The sequence below is a fragment of the Glandiceps talaboti genome, chromosome 2 (assembly GCF_964340395.1).
Source record: "Glandiceps talaboti chromosome 2, keGlaTala1.1, whole genome shotgun sequence".
In the NCBI taxonomy this organism is placed as follows: domain Eukaryota; kingdom Metazoa; phylum Hemichordata; class Enteropneusta; family Spengelidae; genus Glandiceps; species Glandiceps talaboti.
The window spans coordinates 7053101-7073100 of NC_135550.1; the positions used below are offsets into that span (position 1 = coordinate 7053101).

The 20000-nt window shown below is 36.5% G+C and overlaps 1 protein-coding gene across 5 annotated transcripts in view; it reads right to left on the reverse strand.

The window, feature by feature from the left end:
- Window positions 1–20000, reverse strand: part of LOC144443557 (EH domain-binding protein 1-like) — a 63498-nt gene that overhangs the window by 25024 nt on the left and 18474 nt on the right. For 4 of the 5 annotated variants that reach the window (XM_078133105.1, XM_078133114.1, XM_078133090.1 and 1 more), the window contains exons 4-11: window positions 7464–7521; window positions 6754–6849; window positions 6483–6539; window positions 5362–5540; window positions 3554–3765; window positions 2760–3036; window positions 691–883; window positions 1–70 (exon numbers count right to left, since the gene is read on the reverse strand). The exon at window positions 1–70 is cut by the window's left edge and continues 224 nt beyond it. In XM_078133105.1, the coding sequence (XP_077989231.1) occupies window positions 1–70; window positions 691–883; window positions 2760–3036; window positions 3554–3765; window positions 5362–5540; window positions 6483–6539; window positions 6754–6849; window positions 7464–7521 (1142 nt within the window). The remainder of the gene's footprint in view (window positions 71–690; window positions 884–2759; window positions 3037–3553; window positions 3766–5361; window positions 5541–6482; window positions 6540–6753; window positions 6850–7463; window positions 7522–20000) is intronic. The other variant, XM_078133120.1, reaches the window with a different exon arrangement.

Below are 20000 nucleotides of genomic sequence, written 5' to 3' on the forward strand. Positions count from 1 at the left end.
GGACAGCCTGCTTGACACGAGGAGGTTTAGGTGGTGGTGGTGTTGTTATAACTGATACTGTTGCATTAGACTGTGTATGGAATTGATGAAATGAAGAATGAATGAGCTGTTACAGTTTAACGCTACACACTTCAACTTTTCAAAAAGACTGGCTAATTTTTCATGAATCTACCTACCTATACAGATTACAATGTTATTCTGAGCATTTTACAAGTGACATCGACTCTTTAAGGAGATTATTATAACATGGGGAATTGCTGAGGAAGAGATGGGATCACTACATGTAAGGACTTTAACTATTACCACCTTTCTATCCATGACAGATCAACTATTTAGCGAAAGCGGATTTGCCTGAAATGTGACTATGTGGTCTTACCATCTCAGATCACGCCAAAGATTGTTATAGTTATCCCATTACACATGGCTGTATACAATAAATTTACTAGACTAGTACTAGCAAGTAAGTGTAATACCGGGATGAAGTATGGATTGGTCACACGTTTATATGGTTTTATGTACTCCTACATCCGCCTAAACATCTAGTCGGCTTATCATACACCAATGGATAGTTAATACAAGTATTACTTTGTGTAATTCGGTTAAAACTATAATGCCTGTAATTCTAATGTATGATTAGAGAAATTCTTTTTTTCAATAATGCAAATGACATTTTTAGAACAATTGCATTACCTTAGATAAACTCGAAGCTGTATTACTAGGCTTTGCTTTTGCTCTGGTACTCTGTACAGGCGAGGGCTGTTGATGCTGATGAGTGGAGGAGGAAGGCGCTGCTTTTCCTACTGCCTGGACCAATGGACGCTGCTCCGGTGCTCTTCTTTTCCCCATCTTTTCCTCTGCATTTCCTTCATAGAACGGGTTATCTCTGCCAATCAATCAAGCATACATCATTCAGTAAAAAAATTCAATTTTGAAGTCTTTGGTATTTTGTCTAGCGAGATATTCGACTCTACCTCATCTGATATCAAGGACTTTGCCTATCCGATGTCTGTGAGTTCATAAACAGACTTCACACCTTTATGAGCCTGGCTAGACTCTCTCAAGAGGATATACTTGTGGGTAGGACGCACACAGCATCAATATTTCAGGTACGTAGGCATCTGTGTGATTTTTCAGAGACGTCCATATCACAACAATGAATCAAACTTTGACTACTCTCCTTGATGTTATTTCCCACAAGACAAAAATCAAAGGGCAGGAAGTTGATTCCTGTTCACTAACTCCTATGTGAATAGCATGTAGTGTCAACTGCAAATGTGCTTCACTTTTAAATTCAAATCATGTTTATTACTTGCCTGAAGTGGTCTCTCCACAAATTCCATTTATGTGTACTTTTCCTGTGTGGTTTGATGTGTGATAATAGTTTTTGTTTACGTTTTATCAGGAAATTTCATCTATGTGTACCTTTTCTGTATGGGTTTGATGTGCGACTGTTTATGTTTTTATCACTAAATTTCATCTATGTGTACTTTTACTGTAGGGTTTGATGTGTGATCTTCAGATTTGTTTACTGTTTTATTGTTACTTGCTATCTACATTGAGATTCCAGGCAAGTGTTGTAAATGTACACAAACTAATTCACCACTGTTTTTCAGTCTTATTGATCCAGGATGTTGGCAAAAAGTTTGGCTGGTAACCCGATCACTTTGAAATGTCAAGTACTAAAAAGCTTGAAAGGAAATGCTAGAAATGACTGGAATCAAGGAGTTGGTCAAGGCAAGTAAGAACGCCGTTCCAAGGTGGTTACTTGTCAGGATATGGAAACCACCTGGATTACCTTGCTAGTGCCATAAGGTCTGTGTTTTAACATTCAGATATCACACCATTGCGAACTCTAAATGTACACCTACTACAAGGAATGGCACCAGAGTCAACGTGAGGAAAGTATGAGATTTGGAAAGTAAAGACACCTGTTTACCCTTTCAGTTAATTCCTTGTGATGTCACTATACTGAGGAAATGTATACCAGTATTTTCACAATATACAGTAATGTCATGATATAAATGGAGAGGCAAAAGTTTGGAAATTTAGAAACTTGCGAGGAACAAAGTTTGGAAATTTAGAAACTTGGGAGGAACAGAGTATGGAAATTTAGAAACTTGGGAGAAACCAAGTTTGGAAATTTAGAAACTTGGGAGAAACCAAGTTTGGAAATTTAGAAACTTGGGAGAAACCAAGTTTGGAAATTTAGAAACTTGGAAGGAACAAAGTTTGGAAATTTAGAAACTTGGGAGGAACAGAGTATGGAAATTTAGAAACTTGGGAGGAACAAAGTTTGAAAATTTAGAAATATGGGAGAAGAAGCTTGGAAATTTAGAAATCTGGGAGAAGAAGCTTGGAAATTTAGAAATCTGGGAGGAAGAAAGCTTGGAAATTTAAGAGTGTGCACTGTGTCAGGCTAATGAAAGACAGTTTTACATCATTCACAGAAATTATGATTGGGATATATTCTAAACAGAAGGAGATGTTGAGACATAGCAGAAACAATATGTGTAAATCACTGTTTTCGTCCAAATCAACAACACCTGTCTCTAAGTAAGACAAGTGACTGCCAGATGGCTGTTGGTGTAAATGCAAAGACGTTTTATTTCTTATTATGTGTGTATAATCTTGGCGACTTGTGGTCTATCAAAAGACACACAAACTAACTATATAAACTTGACAGTGTTGTTTTGTTGTGTCTGTGTCAGCGGTATGTACCATTTGAAAGTCGTGACAAAGGCGACAACAAAAGGACTTACTCGTCCAACTCATCCTGCTCTTCTTCAGTAAATGGATTGTTTGAGACTGAACTTTGACCAGCTGTCTCTTCAGCCTCTTCAAATGGATTATAAGCATCACCATCAAAGGGGTTAGTGCTTGATGTCTCCTCATCAAATGGGTTACTACTAGCCACCGCTGTATGATGATCACCACCACTGTCTTCATCGAATGGATTCTTTCTGACCGGTCTTTTTCTACTTGTGGTAGGAGTTGTCTGCTGGGTTGGCGTCACGCTACACTTTTGGAACAGGGCACCTAGTGGTCAAAAAAAAATGGCAGCACTCTAGTCAGTCAATCCTTTTCATACGATGTCATGAACTAAATGGGCCATCAAAATACCCTTATGACATTACTCAATAAAACAATAGGACACCATCAATTTCCTAATTTACCAGATCAATTCCTTTTGTTGGTTCATTAGGAGGGAGAAATGTATAATTTCAAACACAATCTGGTAAAAGAGCAGGGCTTTTAGTTAGCTACTAACTGCTATGAGTAAGAGTTCCACATCCCTTCCTGTCAATTTAGTCAGTTGCAGTACATTGTCCTACTTTCCCCACTAAGCCTTGACAGTCACACAATCCAATTTGTGAACTGGTATATATATATCTCTCTCTCTGAATTCCAATTTCTGTTCTCCAACAGGCTTAATCTAACATATTGAGATTATATTTCTGCTTGGTGGGAGGACAATAAAACATTCCACTAATGTACCAGGTTAGACATCACAATAAATAACGTCACAAAAAGCACAACTGTCAAGATCTCTTACTTGGGTCAGTCTCGTTGACGTCTTCTTCGAACGGATTACTGCCAACGTTGTCATCTTGACCCAGTAAATTATACTGATTGGCTAATTCCGATATTTTGGCTGACGTGTTTTGTCGGTCCAGTTCTCCCTCGTCCTCGTCTTCGAAATCATCTAAATTTCCAATGTCTTGTTGAAAGCTCATAATACTAGCTAAACTTTGCATATCATCATCACTGAGAGAGAGAAAAAATGTGATAATAAAACATCGCTTATTTACACGAAAATATTATATAGGAATATAAATTCGGGGTTAAAATGGCGAAATTATCTACTTTGTCAATTTCAATTTGAATATTATCTTCGGTAGGAACTAGTATGTCGCTTCATTTATGTACAACAAATACATTTCAGATGTGTTCATTTCTCATTTTGCAATACTTCCTACCAAATTTCAGTCAACTCCAAACTCTTTACCACAATGATTCAATCATTCCTAAAAATTATTTTTCAAAAAAAAAAAAATTCAACACAGACGGGAACACACTTCATATACATCCAAATGATGGGGTGCCCCCTCTGTTATGTGATGCCCTGCAGTATCTCTCTCAGCTCTAATCAGCGCCTTTAACTATTCATGTACACATAAGATGTTCTCATTCAAGGCAAACGCATCATACTTCCTTCAAGTATTTGGTTTTCTCTTCTTCTCTTTTTGTTCAATAGAGAAAATTTTGTTCTGTGTCATTCAAAATGTCTTGAGGTCACAACATTTCTTATCTGACTATAAACACACAATTTTCTCAACTTTTTACATCCCTTTCAAAATTTCAAAAAACAACAACATATGTTTCTTGCTATGGTACTGCCATGAGGAAAACTTGTTTCTATGGAAACCAAGTACAATTATCATCTCATTTCTGCATCTAAATATGTGGATAGAGGAGGATTTCATTTTCAATGTCATTTTCCGTTAACTATTTCTCTCTAAATTAAATTTTTAAAAAAATATCCAGCATATGTTCCTTGTTATGTGAACGCTTTGAGGAAACCCGTTTCTATGGAAACCAAGTACAGTTATCATCTCACTTTTGAGTCTAGATATGTGTGCTCCTCTCAGCTGAGCATTATAGTTTCCCTCACATCATTATTTCTTGAGAACTCATCACTTGGATACATGAAGGAGACAAACGCACCGAAGCCCATTTCTACGAGGAAATGTCTCTGCATTGTAATTTACATGGGATTAGCCTTGGCCTAGATGTCTGTATGCAATAGTAATTGACTAATACCTACATTACATTGGAGGAATACTGACTAAATTTTCAGTTGACAAAATGTTTGCCTCTGGCCAAAAATATGTCACTCCCCCATTACTTTGTTGGAAAATTGGATTTAGGAAAATTATTACAAAGTTACAAAATGAGCAATGCTTCAGAACGCTTTCTGCCGTACAAAAACAAAGTCTTTGTGATAACCTAAACAAAAAAATGTATACATAATCCAGTCATTTTGCTAATATTTCATTTGGAATTTTGTCAAATGTTCGTTTCCAAAGAATACAGTTACAAAGATGATATTTTCAACATAGCAAAATCAACCGACAGACAGACAGACAGACAGACAGACTGTATACATAGTGTATAACTACACATTTATATATGCATTCAATTCCGATTTACGTACAGCTAAGAAAGCGTAGACTGTAAGTTAGAAGAGTTGTAGCAAGACAAATATTGTACATGTTCTCATTTATGATTTATCAGCAATGACAGGCTGTGCAACGGGGGATTAGTGGGAGAACTGATTCAGCCCTGTGGACAGCAACTTACGTAGCAAATCCCTCTCTCAGTAAGACACATGATATGGTCACACTAAGAGCTGCAGCAACACACTTCTTTGTCAAAGGTTTGAGAGGAATTTTGATGTTTGTTTGTGAAGGAAGGACGCTGGCATATTGCTTCATGTTGATGTGCTGTTCACAAAGCTTCTTCTTGCCGTGTTTGGATACCTAGCAGGAAACAATCACATCCCCCCACCCCAAAAAAGAAATTAGAGAATTATGGCGCAATTGAACCCAGGAAATGAATAAATAAACACAATGAAAATAAGAAAACAGCATATTACTCTCATAGCAATGTCATCTTTAGATTTGGCAAAGTCATGTTTTCTTCCATCTCAGAGCAAGATAAGAAATACTGGTATTATAATGTCAGGTTGTAATCATTCATATCATATGGCTGAATGGAAAGTAGGCTTCCACTCAAAATTCAGATGATGAAGACACTTTGTGACACATTCTGTGTGACCTTCAAAAGTCTCAACTGTATAAATCAAATTTTTGTTGTTGTTAGATTTTTGTACAAAGACGTGGTTGTTCAGCAATCTACACTTACTATGTTATATAGCAAATTGGGAAAACTATGGTTAGGAAATTTACTGATTTGCTACTCTTGAAAACGATTTCATACAAACATAAAACAAAACTTGTGAAGTTTAGCAAATAACTGACATACATTTAGTATGTGGTTATAGTTGTAAACAGGACATATGCACAAAATCGTTCTCAATTTATTTTTCTTCTCCATTTAATAGGGTCATATGCATGTGTGCGTGTGCATGTGTGTGCGTGTGTACATGCCTGTCAAGCACGAGATCTTGAAAATGCCCTTGCTTATCTACCCTCCCCCTGATTGCTTCATACAATCTAACACCTGTTGAGCTGTTGAACAGCCAATCACTAACAAGATTACAAAAGTTGACACGGTCATACATTGTCTAACACCAATGAACAACTTGTTAAAAGACCAATCACGGTCCACTTTTCTAAGTGTCTCCGATGAGTATCCTACTAACAAAACAACTTTTTTAAACTTCACTTAGTTATAAATGCCATAGTTGTTTATTGCTTATCTTTCCTAATTTTGACCATTCCAAACAAATTCTCACTTACATCCTCAACAACAAAAATCCAATCTTTATCTTCAAATTCAGCCTCTGGACGATTTTCCTGCCAAAAAAATCAAGGATATACGCTTACATGGTATTAAGATAATCTTTCAAATAGAAACGTACAAATCCGAAATTCATGTTTGTGCCACAAGAACTCATTAATTTTTCATCTCTTTCTCATTTTGTCTCCCAATTTCCATTGTTTTGTTTTTATTTTGACATACCTCTAAATTTCACAAATGTTGTCAACAGTTAGATAAATTCTTTCTTACCTTGAATAAGGTGACATTGACCTCCACATTTTCAGGTACACTCCACACAATGTGACCTTTATAGGGATGCTGTATATCGGGCACCCAGCTTTGCAGCTGTGGATGAAAACAGATCAAAGTTAAGTCTTACAAATTTCATGTCAAACATTTTAAGAATTGAATTTTCAATACTCTCTTTCAGATTGACATCTGTATTTCTCACCATTTCTACTGTGCGTGTGTCACACCTCATTTTTCTTCTTCGTTTTTTTTTTTACCAAACTCCACATTTGGATATTTTATCTGAAGTGGATGCAAACTGACCATTCAGCACTTGACATGTTATTCTTCTCAAATATTATTTATCTTCATAGCCAAATACCATGCAGTGCTTTTCTTAATACACACATCTCTTTTTCTAAATTTAAATTCCTTTGGGAAAACTAAGAGTAACAGAATTGCAGTCTCTGTTCAAAATCAACCAACAACACAATCAAATCAATACAGCTGATTACCAATGAAATAAAACGGTCAACAGTACAGGTATTTATTGCCTGACATTGCTATATCAACGTATACACCTGAATTTAGTCTTTTTTTTAAAAATAACCAAGCTGCTATGGCGTCTGTAAAATGAGAACATCTCCCTGTAGATCTCAACACCTATAACTAAATCAAACAAATTGTGGATTAATGATTTACGATGATAAAAGTTTGATTGGGAACTATACCTCTGTGGCTTTCCGTCTTCCTCTTCTGGTCCACACAATTCTCAGTTTATTGGGTTGCCTGCAATCATATAGGGGGATAAAAACAAAATGTTATAAACTATTGGTGAGGAAAACACAACTTTTCAACGTCAGTGCTTTTTGTAGCGATTCCAGAATACCAGCGGTGGTACTGAAAGGGAGATGTGTAAATCTGGACACTCCGATTAACAAATGATAGTTTTCATGCCACATTGCACCGGAAGTGGTGATTCTTGCTCAACTGTCTGGCGAATTCACTAAAGCTTCTACACATCACAGTCTCAGTTGGCAAAGACATGAAAAATCAAATGCTAAATTGAAATATTAAGAATGACATTTTGTTTTTCAGTATTGAGTGGCAGTTTACTGCTAGAAACAGAAGATTAGTATATTTTACATGTAACGAAGACATACACATGACATATAATATCTGTAGCACACAGCTTGGAAACGTGAGTCATTGCTCCAGAAGACAAGACTATTTTTATATTCAGTTTTATATACTTTATTTTTTTATTGAGTTCTACTTTAAGATAGCAGTTCCTGAAAAAACAGTCAGAACGCTACATCAACCAGGGATTTTGTTAAGTGTGGTAAGTAGGTAAAATCTATCTCAGTTCCCCAGTCATTTTACCAGGGTTCCATCCCCACCACAATTATATTACAATGTATGGCAACTATGTCAAGTTTTACCAAATTTACCCCTGTCTGTTTACCAGGGTTCCCACGCCTTGGCAAAAAACACTGTCAACAAACAAAACTCTTACAAATTATGTACTGCATGTATTATTAATAACTTTGATCAAGAAATTTTGTACACAAAATATTTCTGTGCGAGGATAGATGTGCAACAAGTGCAATAACCGAGAAATAAAATGATAGGGTAGATACTACATATGTGTGTAGTTTCTGTTCATCGGGGCATAGCACATCATGCATGATACATACTCAATCTGTGTAACATGATTGAAAATAAGAGACGGCAACACCTCTCAACAAACAGGTTAATATACAAGTCAGACTTGTACTTACAGCTATTTTTCTTCCAATAACTCATTTATATGTTTGTATTTAATATGAAACATTCAAAGTAATGTCTAACTTATCAATTCTCATAGATCTCCTAGCGCTTTGAGAACTCAAGAACCGTGACGGTATAATTAAAAGGGAACTTCACAATGGCTGCCAATTAGGTTTATACTTGAACTTCACTTTCAGTTTGGAGACAAAGTGATACTAATTCATACACAGAAGCTCTCCATGCCTGGTATTGACCTTCACTTTGTTTTAAATTCTGAGAGATGCCAAGGGGGGTGTTTGTTTTAACACGATTCTCATCAAATAAAACTTTCCCATCCATGGACAAAGTCCCAGCGAGACATCATGAAATCTACGGGAGTAGTTTGTTTGCAGGCATTCAAACTTTTGAACAGTTTTTCATAATCTATGTGTTTACCTGCACACAGCTATGCACCCAATTCTAATGCTTTTGTTTTTTAAGGAATGTGTTTGCATACATGGAACAGTAGCAACACGGTGTTTGTTGTATGATTTCTTTTCTACTTAGAGGTTATTTTAGGATCAACAACATTGTACACAATTCCGTCAAAGTTGAAAATAACTTTCCATCAATGGTCAGGATCCTCCTAAGTAGCATATATGGTGAACCAGAAATCTTCTTAACAGTTCTCTAATATGCTCAATACTTAATCTGATAAGACAATATCCTAGTCATCTATTCACACATTCTTGCATATTACTGTTTTGAGGAATGCAATCATGTGTTTGGGTCTAACCCCCCCCCCCCCCCCCTTTTGCAAATTACCAACAAAATACCTTAACTTCAGTCATTCTAGCTTTCACTGTTTACCTGGATCTGTTGTCACGGTGACAGTGGGAAATCTTTAGCCCTTCATGCTTTGTTTGACCATATGTCATGTTAAAGATTCTCTAAGCTTGTTATTGTTTTCAACACTGGCCGTCTGAGATTCTTTCTGCAATGATTTCTGTATTGTAAGTTGAGACGTTAGGTATGCTATGCAGAAGGGGTAATTGGCACTGGTTGAACAATACACACTATTTGTGAGAAATAGTTGCTATACAAAAAAGTTGAATTGTAACAAGATGAAAGTTTTTTTTTTCCATTCATCACTAATCCCTTCTCTCTATCTCTACATATTTGCTGCATATTGCATAACTGTCATTCTCTGTTTTACTAATTAACTGTTTATGACTGACTACACAATATTGGTTGAATAATTGCTATGATGCCCTCTTCTCTCATATAGATAAAGTTTCAGAAGACACAAAGAATTTGATGGGATGTTATAGCTATCCCCCCCCCCCCCTTCATATCTTCACATCTATTTCCCTCCTCTCTGCCAGTCAACAACAAACTTATGGAAAAATGGATACAGTATACAAAATTTACAAATAGTCAGCTGTGAACCATTGCTTTATTTACAACCTCATGTTGTCAATATTGTTCTAAGATGTGACCTGTTTTTGACAATATGGAAAATATTGAGGATCAGTTAGTTTTTATCATTCTCACAAAGTATAATGCAATTCTTGGCCTGATTAAGGACCCTCATTTGCATGACAAAAGAGCGTGTAACACAGAGATGAAAGAGGATTATTTCATTTCTTGGTACCAGTTTATCATACGTTTACAAAGACTTTCTCTCTCTCTCTCTTCACCTCATATTTCTCTCTTCCTTTTATTTCATATTGCTCATTGAGAGACAAAGATTATTTAAAGTTAGATTTGCATGTACCAATGTGTGAGTGGGGGAGGGGGAGGGGGGTGGGAGTTGGGAAGGGTGTGATGGGGTGGGGGTGGGGTGATTTTTGGGTGACATCTAATCATGGGGCTTCTTGTGTAAATAAAACCATATTTGAATTATTATTTATTTGAATTACAGTTATTTTTGAAGAATGATATGAAAAGTGGTACCACGTTATCCTACATATTACCATTACAATGATATTGATCTTTCTATTTTGCTGAACACTCGGTCATTTTTGTTTCTATCTGCCGTCGGTAGGAGTGGTTAGCAACACAATGGCTGAGGGCAGCAGAACAGTACCAAGTGTATCAATCACGTACCATCCAATTATTACGAAGACAATTTTCAAATAACTCATGATGAATAATCACAGTAAATACATTTCTGTTTTCTCTGTAATTTCAACAAAGTTTTGTTTTCTTAAAAATGAAAAAAAATGTCATTCAAGATATAAAACACAATTTTCTTTCAAATGTCAAATTTTCATGGCAAAAAAACCCCCCAAAACACACAAATGAAGTAAGTATTTCTTGAGCATGGGGATGTTACAAAGTTAAGAATTCACACAAATAACTCATAAATTTTACTACAACTTCAAGCACTTTTTGTATGTAATATTCAGTAGTCTTCCCCCCACACACACATACATCCTTGAAGTTGTCTGTATTATTGATGTTAGTTAAAGGTCGCAAGTGGACAAGTCTGACAGCTAACTCAAATATATTACGACTATCTAACAAGGGATTGGTTGAACAGTAAAACTTCTATTTCCAGGGCTAGAAATTAACAGTATAGTTCTGTGTCCACAGACTACCAATTCTTGTCGTGGGTCTACCATAAGTTGCAGCTAGTAGCCCATTCAGGCTTTCACTGTTTATGCAATTATTTAAAGAATAGAACATTTACTGACATAAACATATTTTTAAAAACACACATATTTCCAATAGAGGAACTCTGTTTTCAGTTCAGGAATATAGGACTATTGGTCACCCATCCTTGGGCTACCACTCTCTGTAATTGGTAGCCCACTAGGGACTACCAATGAAAAAAAGTTTTGCACTTCCATCTACAAAGTTAATGGTACATTGTATCTATAGGTATATATTTAAGGAGGGGGAGATGGAGGGGGAGGGGGAGGGGGAGGGGGATGCAATTTTTATAAACTACACAGAAACTCAAGCCATGTAATTCACTGTTAAAATTCAGCACTGAAAAGTTGTCATGTAGTCAAATTAAACATCACATTGCCATTTCCATTTTCTTTTCTCAGAGGCAGACTTAAGCGAAATCATGTAATAGTTATGTGTACTCTTTAAGAGTGATTTCCTGCATAGGAGACTACTGTAGTAATACAATCGATATACTAGTAGTTAAAAATTCTCGCCATTTTTATCATCGCTTTATTATCCCTGAAAATACGTATCAGGGAGAGCAACTTAAAATGTATATCCTCCGAAAGTCATCAATCTTTAAATCGCTATTATTTAGTCTCTTTTAAGATCAGATAATACGCTGACTCAGTTCATACTATTAACTTGTGGAATGAAATACTGCAGGAAATGTAACTTGTTCAAAAGCCTACAACCATCTTCTGTGTTTTTTATCAACCGATTTCAACGAGTGCACGTATGATCTTCTATAAGTAGTGTTACCTGCAGTCACCAAAGTTCTTAGTCAAAGAGCTGTGTACACCTGTTAATGGCAACACAGCCACTTACAAATGCAGCGGGAACAGAACTTGTCCCGGGGATATTTAACTTGACCTAAGGTCAAAGAGCTTAACCCTTTACTATTCTTCCTTGAAAAGCTGTCTCATCATTGTCAGATTTACTACAATCACATGATACAGAGGGCAACAGATACCCAGTTATCCTACTCAAAAGGCTATTTCCTTTTTTTTTCTCCTTCCGATTTCTGACTCTTAAAGATGTTGCAGCTTGACTTTACTTATTATTTAAACTTGAGATATTGATATTGATATTCTGGCTGGCCCTAGGATGAAAAAAGATCAAGACATCTCAGATTTAATGTCATTAAAAAAAAAACATGAGAGAACATGCAAGTGAACTTTACAAATACCATACGCCTATAGTATCAAGTTTCCACAGGTAAAGACAATATTCATCAATTTTTGAAAGTTCCCAATGGAGTAGTGGGCAAAGACATGTTTGCTGATTTAGAATCATGCATTCGGTCTAGATTTAGTGAAAAAGAATGAATTGAAATGTGAATCTCAACGGAGCCATCTCATTAACTCTTACACAGATTAATACCAAAAAAGTGAACACGTAAAAATAACTGAAATAGATTCAATGTTGACAGATCAATATCTGAGTTCTTACAAAAATAACTGAATTTAAAGAATTCATATTAACTGGTCAATATCTCAGTTGCTATATGAAAATAACAAAAAATTCTAGAATTCATATTAACTGGTAATATCCGAGTTCCTACAAAAGTAATTAATTGATAGAATTCAGGTCAATATCAGAGTTTCTACAAAAATAACTGAATTTATAGAATTTATATTAACAGGTCAATATCTCAGTTGCTACAGGATAACTAAAATTTCTAGAATTCATATTAACTTGTCAATATCTGAGTTCCTACAAAATATCTGAATTTATAGAATCGCTGCTGACAGGTCAATATCTGAGTTCCTACAAAAATAACTGAATTTATAGAGGTCAAGTTAACTTAATAATTTCACATTTTAGACCAACAATATAAGCAAACTTGAATGCACAAGTTAGTATCTGATCATGGTAAGTTCAAGTTCAAATCACTGAAATAATATAACCACTGTTATCCATTTAACTTCAACACTGTCACAAAATAACTACATTAGCCTCAATATTGATATTTTCTCTAATTAATTGTCAATACTTTTCTCACTCAGCACAAATGGTACTGTGAAATATGGTCGCCACTATCCAAACCCGGCACCAGCTGTACGACAACCTTTATGATTCTATTAACAAATGGAGCAAGTTTTATGAGCTCCATTTTATTGGTGGTTATGAGAAATATGAGTACTGTCATGTTCTCAGCACCCTGTGTCCCCAGGCTGCCAATCAGGCCATACAAAAGAGTTTCGGCATCAGCTTGGGAGTCACTACCAATGTTACAAAAGCTCTGCATATTTTAATCATCTCTCATTACTATCCATAATCACGGTAATTACTCACAATGGCTACTTCTTCACATCGATATAGATACATATAAATTTTTTATGAAGGTCTGGCCGTGAGAGACATATTGTTCACCTGAGCTAGCAGGACGGAGTGAGACAGGCTTACATGCTGTGTTCCCAGTGCATGGGAATTAATCAACAGAAGAGGTTATTAATTACAAAACACATTACAATCTAGTGATTATAACGACATCAATTTAACAACCACAATCAAATTTCTTTCCATCACTATAATCAATAATTGTTCTTCTCAATTTAACTACTTTAATACTTTCCCTATGCAAAAAAAAAAAAGAAAGAGAGAGAGAGAGAAATTAAGTTGAACTGATTAGATGAATTTTCTGTTCTGAATTTCGCTGAAGAGATTATCATAAAAATTGGATGAGCCTGATTGAAAAAGAAGAGAAAAAGCCAGAGTTGTAGGTGCCAGTGTTCTGATAACTTGATACAGGCTTACAGAGAACACATGTTTAGCCCCGTAAGGCCAACACACAAGCCTGTCATTATACATGTAACTCACACAATACAACTACTAAGATAACTGCGCATACAAAGACATTGCAGACAGCACACGTTATGACCTGCCATAATTTTGAATTAACGGTGGACAGTACCAAGACATAAAGGCTCTATCCACCCACAAAATTTACACCATTGTATTTAGTATTTATAATTTTGAATTGTGCACTCATTTATTGTCACCGTTTGTACACATAGACAAGGTTACTTCATATAATACAGTTTATACTGTCAATCACAGTTCTACGATAGAGGGACGCATGATGCTCCAGTTAATTCTTTCTAGTGCAAGTCATTCACTCCATGACAAATGATTCACTCAAATGACAAATGGTAGCATCACTAACTGTGGAAAGAGTGGAAATACTAAAGTTGTAGCAAGTGTGCAACACTATTAGTCATAACAGTATACTTTCAGTCACATGACAGTTTGAAAGAGTTGATGTTGAGGGATAGCTTGAAACCAAATTCATGGGGACCAAATGTTGGGGGGGGGGAAGGGGGGGGGGGATGTCTTTCTTCAACACAGTGATTGTGGTGATGTGAATGAACCGAATGTTAAACACTTTAATAGTCATCATCATGTATAATTGTCATTTGAAGTACACGTTCATGTAGAAAGAGTTGATGATGGGGTCGGCGTTTAACTTGCTGGGGGGGGGGGGGGGGGGGGTTAGGGAAGGAGGGAGGAAAATTGTTTCAACAAATTAATTCTGTTGCTCAATTTGAATGAACTGAGTTAAAAACTATAACCGTGAATGAATTGGTGTTTACAAAACCACATACAACTAAGAACTTACAAATAGCATATCTGAAAGACTAGATGATGGGTCAAATTCTAACTAGAATGTAAACCAGTGGTTGAGGGGAAGGAAGGAATTTTCCTTGGAACACACTGATTGTGATGTTAAAGATGAATGTTAGAATCTATAAAGTGAGTGAAAAGAGTGCTGTTTGAATTGTGGATACTACATACATGTTCTCATGGGAGAGTTGAAAGAGTTAATGATAGGTGTACAGTTGTAGCATTGTTCACTGATGACACATAGTTACTGACGACCTTATGTACTGGCATGTCTACTATTCCCATACTTGATTTACAACAAATTGTCTAATTGCACACAGCCTTGTACACTCCAAAAGATCTTAGTGATTCCTTTTTTTTTTTTTTCTGGTCACATCCAGTTGTCTGCCAAATCTGTACAAATCTTTAAGAACATACGCTCAATGAAAGGAAGAACTGAGATTGGTGGACACTGAAGAGAGGGGATGTCTTCACATTGTACTCAGATTGCTATACATTGATAAAAGGGATGTCTTGGCATTGTACCCGGGGATTAGATGCTGCAATGCTTTGTGCCTGCAATATTTCAACTGGTAGATGGAGGAGGAGCTTCAATTTCAATGAGATCCAATTGGTATTGATCGCTGTAAACTTTCTTTCATTAGCTCTGAAAGAAGTACACAGTGAAAAGAAGTACTGCTTGATTGCTGTCACTTTGTTCTCTGCTTGATTACTAGCTTCCCTGTCACACTCAATTCCAGTGATGGCTACACCTTACAGTACTCTGCCCTCATCAAACACCTTAGGCAAGGGCAGGTGCATACAACTTTTTTCCATTTCCCCATTTTCTCATTTTTTTTATAGAAATGCTCTCACACTGAGCTACATTCACAAGCAAAGCTTACAACTACAGGTGCATATAAGCATCATACCAGTGATTCATACAAATGCATAGAATAGCTATCCAGTGAGGTGCAAACAACCGTTAAGAAGTGCGCTGCTCTCAGTTCTGTACTACAAGACATTCGACACCCTCTTCAAATTCTTTCCCTGCTAAACACCATCCTCGAGTGGATACTTTAGGCCCTGGGGGCAGCCATGCAACCCCCAAAATGCAATTACCCATGTCATTTTCATGGGACAGTTAATGACAGGGGCGGCCTCAGCGTTCATCTTTGACCAACATTCCATGAATATATATATATATAGATGTCTACATATATATATTTATTTACAAGATGATTGAGAATTGTCTTATTTCAGTCACTCAAACCCTTGTTTATAGCTGCTTGTCACATACCATTGCAATTGGTTATAATTATAGCAAAGCTTTGAAGTTATTGTGTATGCCGGCATTGAATGGACAAGCATGAAAGACAAGTAGTATGAGCTGAGTCAATGCTCATCAATGGAAAACTTTCACAGCTGTAACAATCACATAATCATAGGCATCTAGCACAAAGGCCGGAACAATGCAAGTCTCATTAGCATGTATAAACCCAACCACTTGCATTGTTATGCTAAACAATGCATTCTTACAGAGATGAGATTACTACAATTCACTTATTTCAAAACTGAAGAAAAAAGTATAGAAATGCTAATAATAGCCGGGCAATTTCAATCATGTCATGCTAGACTTATTCCTTTGCTAATTAGAGATGAATCAAAGGGACTGACAATGACTGGGGGATCAGAACGATTCATCGGAATTCTCTTACACTGACCCCCTTACACTTGTGATGACAAAACAAAATTAACCCCTTGACACGCAGTGCCAATCAAACTGATTTCGGGGGTACCTGGACGTAATTGACTGGACATCAATGTAGCCTTCCTGCCGAGTCCCGGCGTATTGTGCCGCTCGGACAATACACTGACAGTCACACTGATCATTCTGAGTCAGATCGCACAATTCTGTTCTCTCAAGAGACTTGAATGTCGGAAAAAAAAAAGATATCAATCACTGTGAGGTAAAAAAAAAAAGATGAGTTGGCAATGGGTGAGTGGGCTACTATGGCGACACCTGCTGTAATCTTACATAATTGACATGAAAAGATTCGTCACACTTCCACGCAAAGGAGAACATAATTACGATTTGACCTCATTACAATGAACATTCAACTGCACAGATCACACTTTCTTATCCTCTACATGTGACTAAGGACTTGATATTGATAGCGAGACAGTGATTCATACAGCAATAATGATACAGAGCTCAGTAAACATACACTACTGAAATAAGACTAATACTAATACGATTCCTTCATTTTGAACTCTTACATTTTCATTTCAATCAGTTTTTACTTTGATCACTTCAAGTGGTTTTATTAAGCATACTTACAACTGTTTTAATCTCACCATCCCATGTGTTCAACTTGGGTGAACTCATTATATATTGTGATTTTGGTATGTATACTGTTCAATGAATTGCTTATATTAAAACTCTCCAAACTGCAGTATTACTACTAACTGCAACATGTTGAACATTGTCATCAACAAGCTACTGTATTTATCAAACATGTTTTGTATGTTTGTTTGTTTGTTGGCGCGCACACGCTTTTGTGTGTGTGTGTGTGTGTGTGTGTGTGTGTGTGTGTGTGTGTGTGTGTGTGTGTGTGTGCGTGCGTGTATGTGTGTGTGTACCTGTGTGGCTATGTATGCTGCCTGTGTGAATTAAAATGTTTGCATATAACCTATCACTGTTGATAAACAAAGTCTAATTATCATCTGTGTATTCATGAATTAACTTCTTATGTGAATCTCCTAAAACATCACCAGTAAGCCTGTATATATACTGTATTGTCATAAGCACTGCATGCAATGCAATCTAAATTCTAAGTAGTGTAATAGGTGGTAGACGTGTTAAGTTTTAAAGTGTAAATAAAATAGTCAGGTACTGTGGATATCTAAATTCTATTTGAACTCCTCATACATAGTCAAACCGATTTCTCGCCAACATCTATGGTCAAACACATATACTATTACCATACACAGATTTCGGTCTGTTGTAATTTTTACCACCCACCTGTTGAATGACAAGTTCTACTAAGTTTACAGGATATCACACTGTGAAAGCGACATTGATTTTGTGGGGGTGGTTTTTACACTTACTGTGCTAAAACAGTTATTTCTAGGCAGGTAAATATAGTAGGAAACATAAACATACAACGACTTGAAAATAGGCGAACCATGTTGACACGGTATCATATTATGCCTCGGACCCAAGTATACACAAGACCTACTCCTTCAATACATTCATGAATAGACAGTTATTTTCATGACTGTACGAAAACTGAGATCGGGAAAGCATTAAAATCAGCAGATGAAGTTAGTGGTATCGCACTGTGCTTTTTAAAACTGAATGATACATATTATACATAGATCTATCCTCTTTCCATACATCATCAGAGCGTGGCAATCTTCATGCATATGCTGAAACATCAGACGTGACAGAGGACGTGAAGATAAGAAAAAACCAATCAGGGGAAAAAAAACTCCTCAAAACTAATATCTGTAGTAGTGTAATAGCGGACTTCTGAAATCAGATTATTGTTGTTATGTAGCCGGCACCACAAAGTAGGATTTTGACATACCTTTACCTGCTCTGTTTTATACTCGGACTCCCAAGTCACTCGTCATGATTAACATTGGACAAATAAGAATCATACAGTATTTTTGTACAAACTCCCCGGTGTAATGGATTTACAAGTCAGACATGGGTACATTACTATCAGAACAATGCTGTCATACAACATTTTTTCAGCTCGGGTTGCTCTCTGTTTTCATTTTACCATGTACAAAATGAGACATAGCATCAGATAAGGTTGCCAGCACAGCCACATGAATAAAGCCCAACATATTTGACTGTAATATTAGATGTGTTGTACCTAGTGCTTGGCTCCTATGTTTATAATCTGGACTAGTAAATTGAGGACATGAATGACGGTGAGGACATCCACATGGTGTGTGTTGGTTGGTGGGGGCATTTATTATAGGACTAAAAACAAGCTGGTATAGTGTTATGACATTGAGGGGACAATTGATACCACAATGGTCATCAAGTGATACCTTTTCTGAAGCCAACCAGAGAGAGTGTAGTGACACGACAGCTTTGGATTCCACATCCATACCCTTTGTGGGCATGGAGTGGGGATGTTATTAAGCTGAGTTAGATAGCTGCTTACATTAGCATGACAAAGGTGCTGCAATTACTGCTATTTGAGATTCAATTAGTTATCCAAGTATTGTAACCTTCCAGTGTGTTCTCTCTACAGTTCTTTCTCTTACCCTTGTACAAGTTAGTGAAACCAAACCTGGCTGACATACTCTTAAAACACACACAATACTTAAACAACCATCAACTACTTTAACTTTAAATTCCTTTTTTCATGTTTGTTATGCTTTGTTATTTTTACCACTGCCCTCCAAAGTTGCCCTTTACAAATCTCCAAAGTCTCCTAAAAGGGTCACTTGTTTTCTTAGCTTACTTTGCAGTGTTGATTAAACACGAAAGAGGGTGATAGGGGGTGGGATTTTTAGGGTTAGGGTTTGTGTGCTGGCTGGCTTGCTGGCTGGCTGGCTGGCCTGGACGTTATGTTGCCTTGCTTTTTTTCCCAACTGGCTCCATGCCACAATGTACTTCCAGTAATGAGATTTGTCTGGCATTTACATAACATAGTCTGTCTTTGGTAATTTAATTACCGTACAGGAAGAAAGAAAATAAGAAATAATTACTACTCCTGTGAATGATGTCATTAAAGTAAAAGAAATGAAAAGAACAAAGGGCGGGTTGTTGAGCAATTGACAAAACAAAGCTATTTCAACACTATTCTATCCCTTCGTTGCTAATTTTCCCTTTCTAATTAAGAACAGAGGTTCGGAACCTATTACTTGGAACAGAGTCACCTGGCCAACACTTTCCCTAAGAAATGTTCCACACTAAAGAAACAATGAAAAAAAACTCCAACCAATGTCTTTCAACTACTGACTTGCTGATAGCAAAGTTAAATCTTTGAAATTCAAGTATGTCTGCCTATCAATATTTCATATAATCCTGGCAACTATAATGAGTGACAGATCTGGAGATGTAAGGATTCATGACTCTACAACCGAAGTCTGAAATAAACGGGTCTTAGCTTCCTAAATATCAGCGGTATAAATTGTCAAATCATGACAATTTGATAGGACTGTACATTTTGTTGGTTTCTCAGCTAAATCAGGTCATCATTTCTATT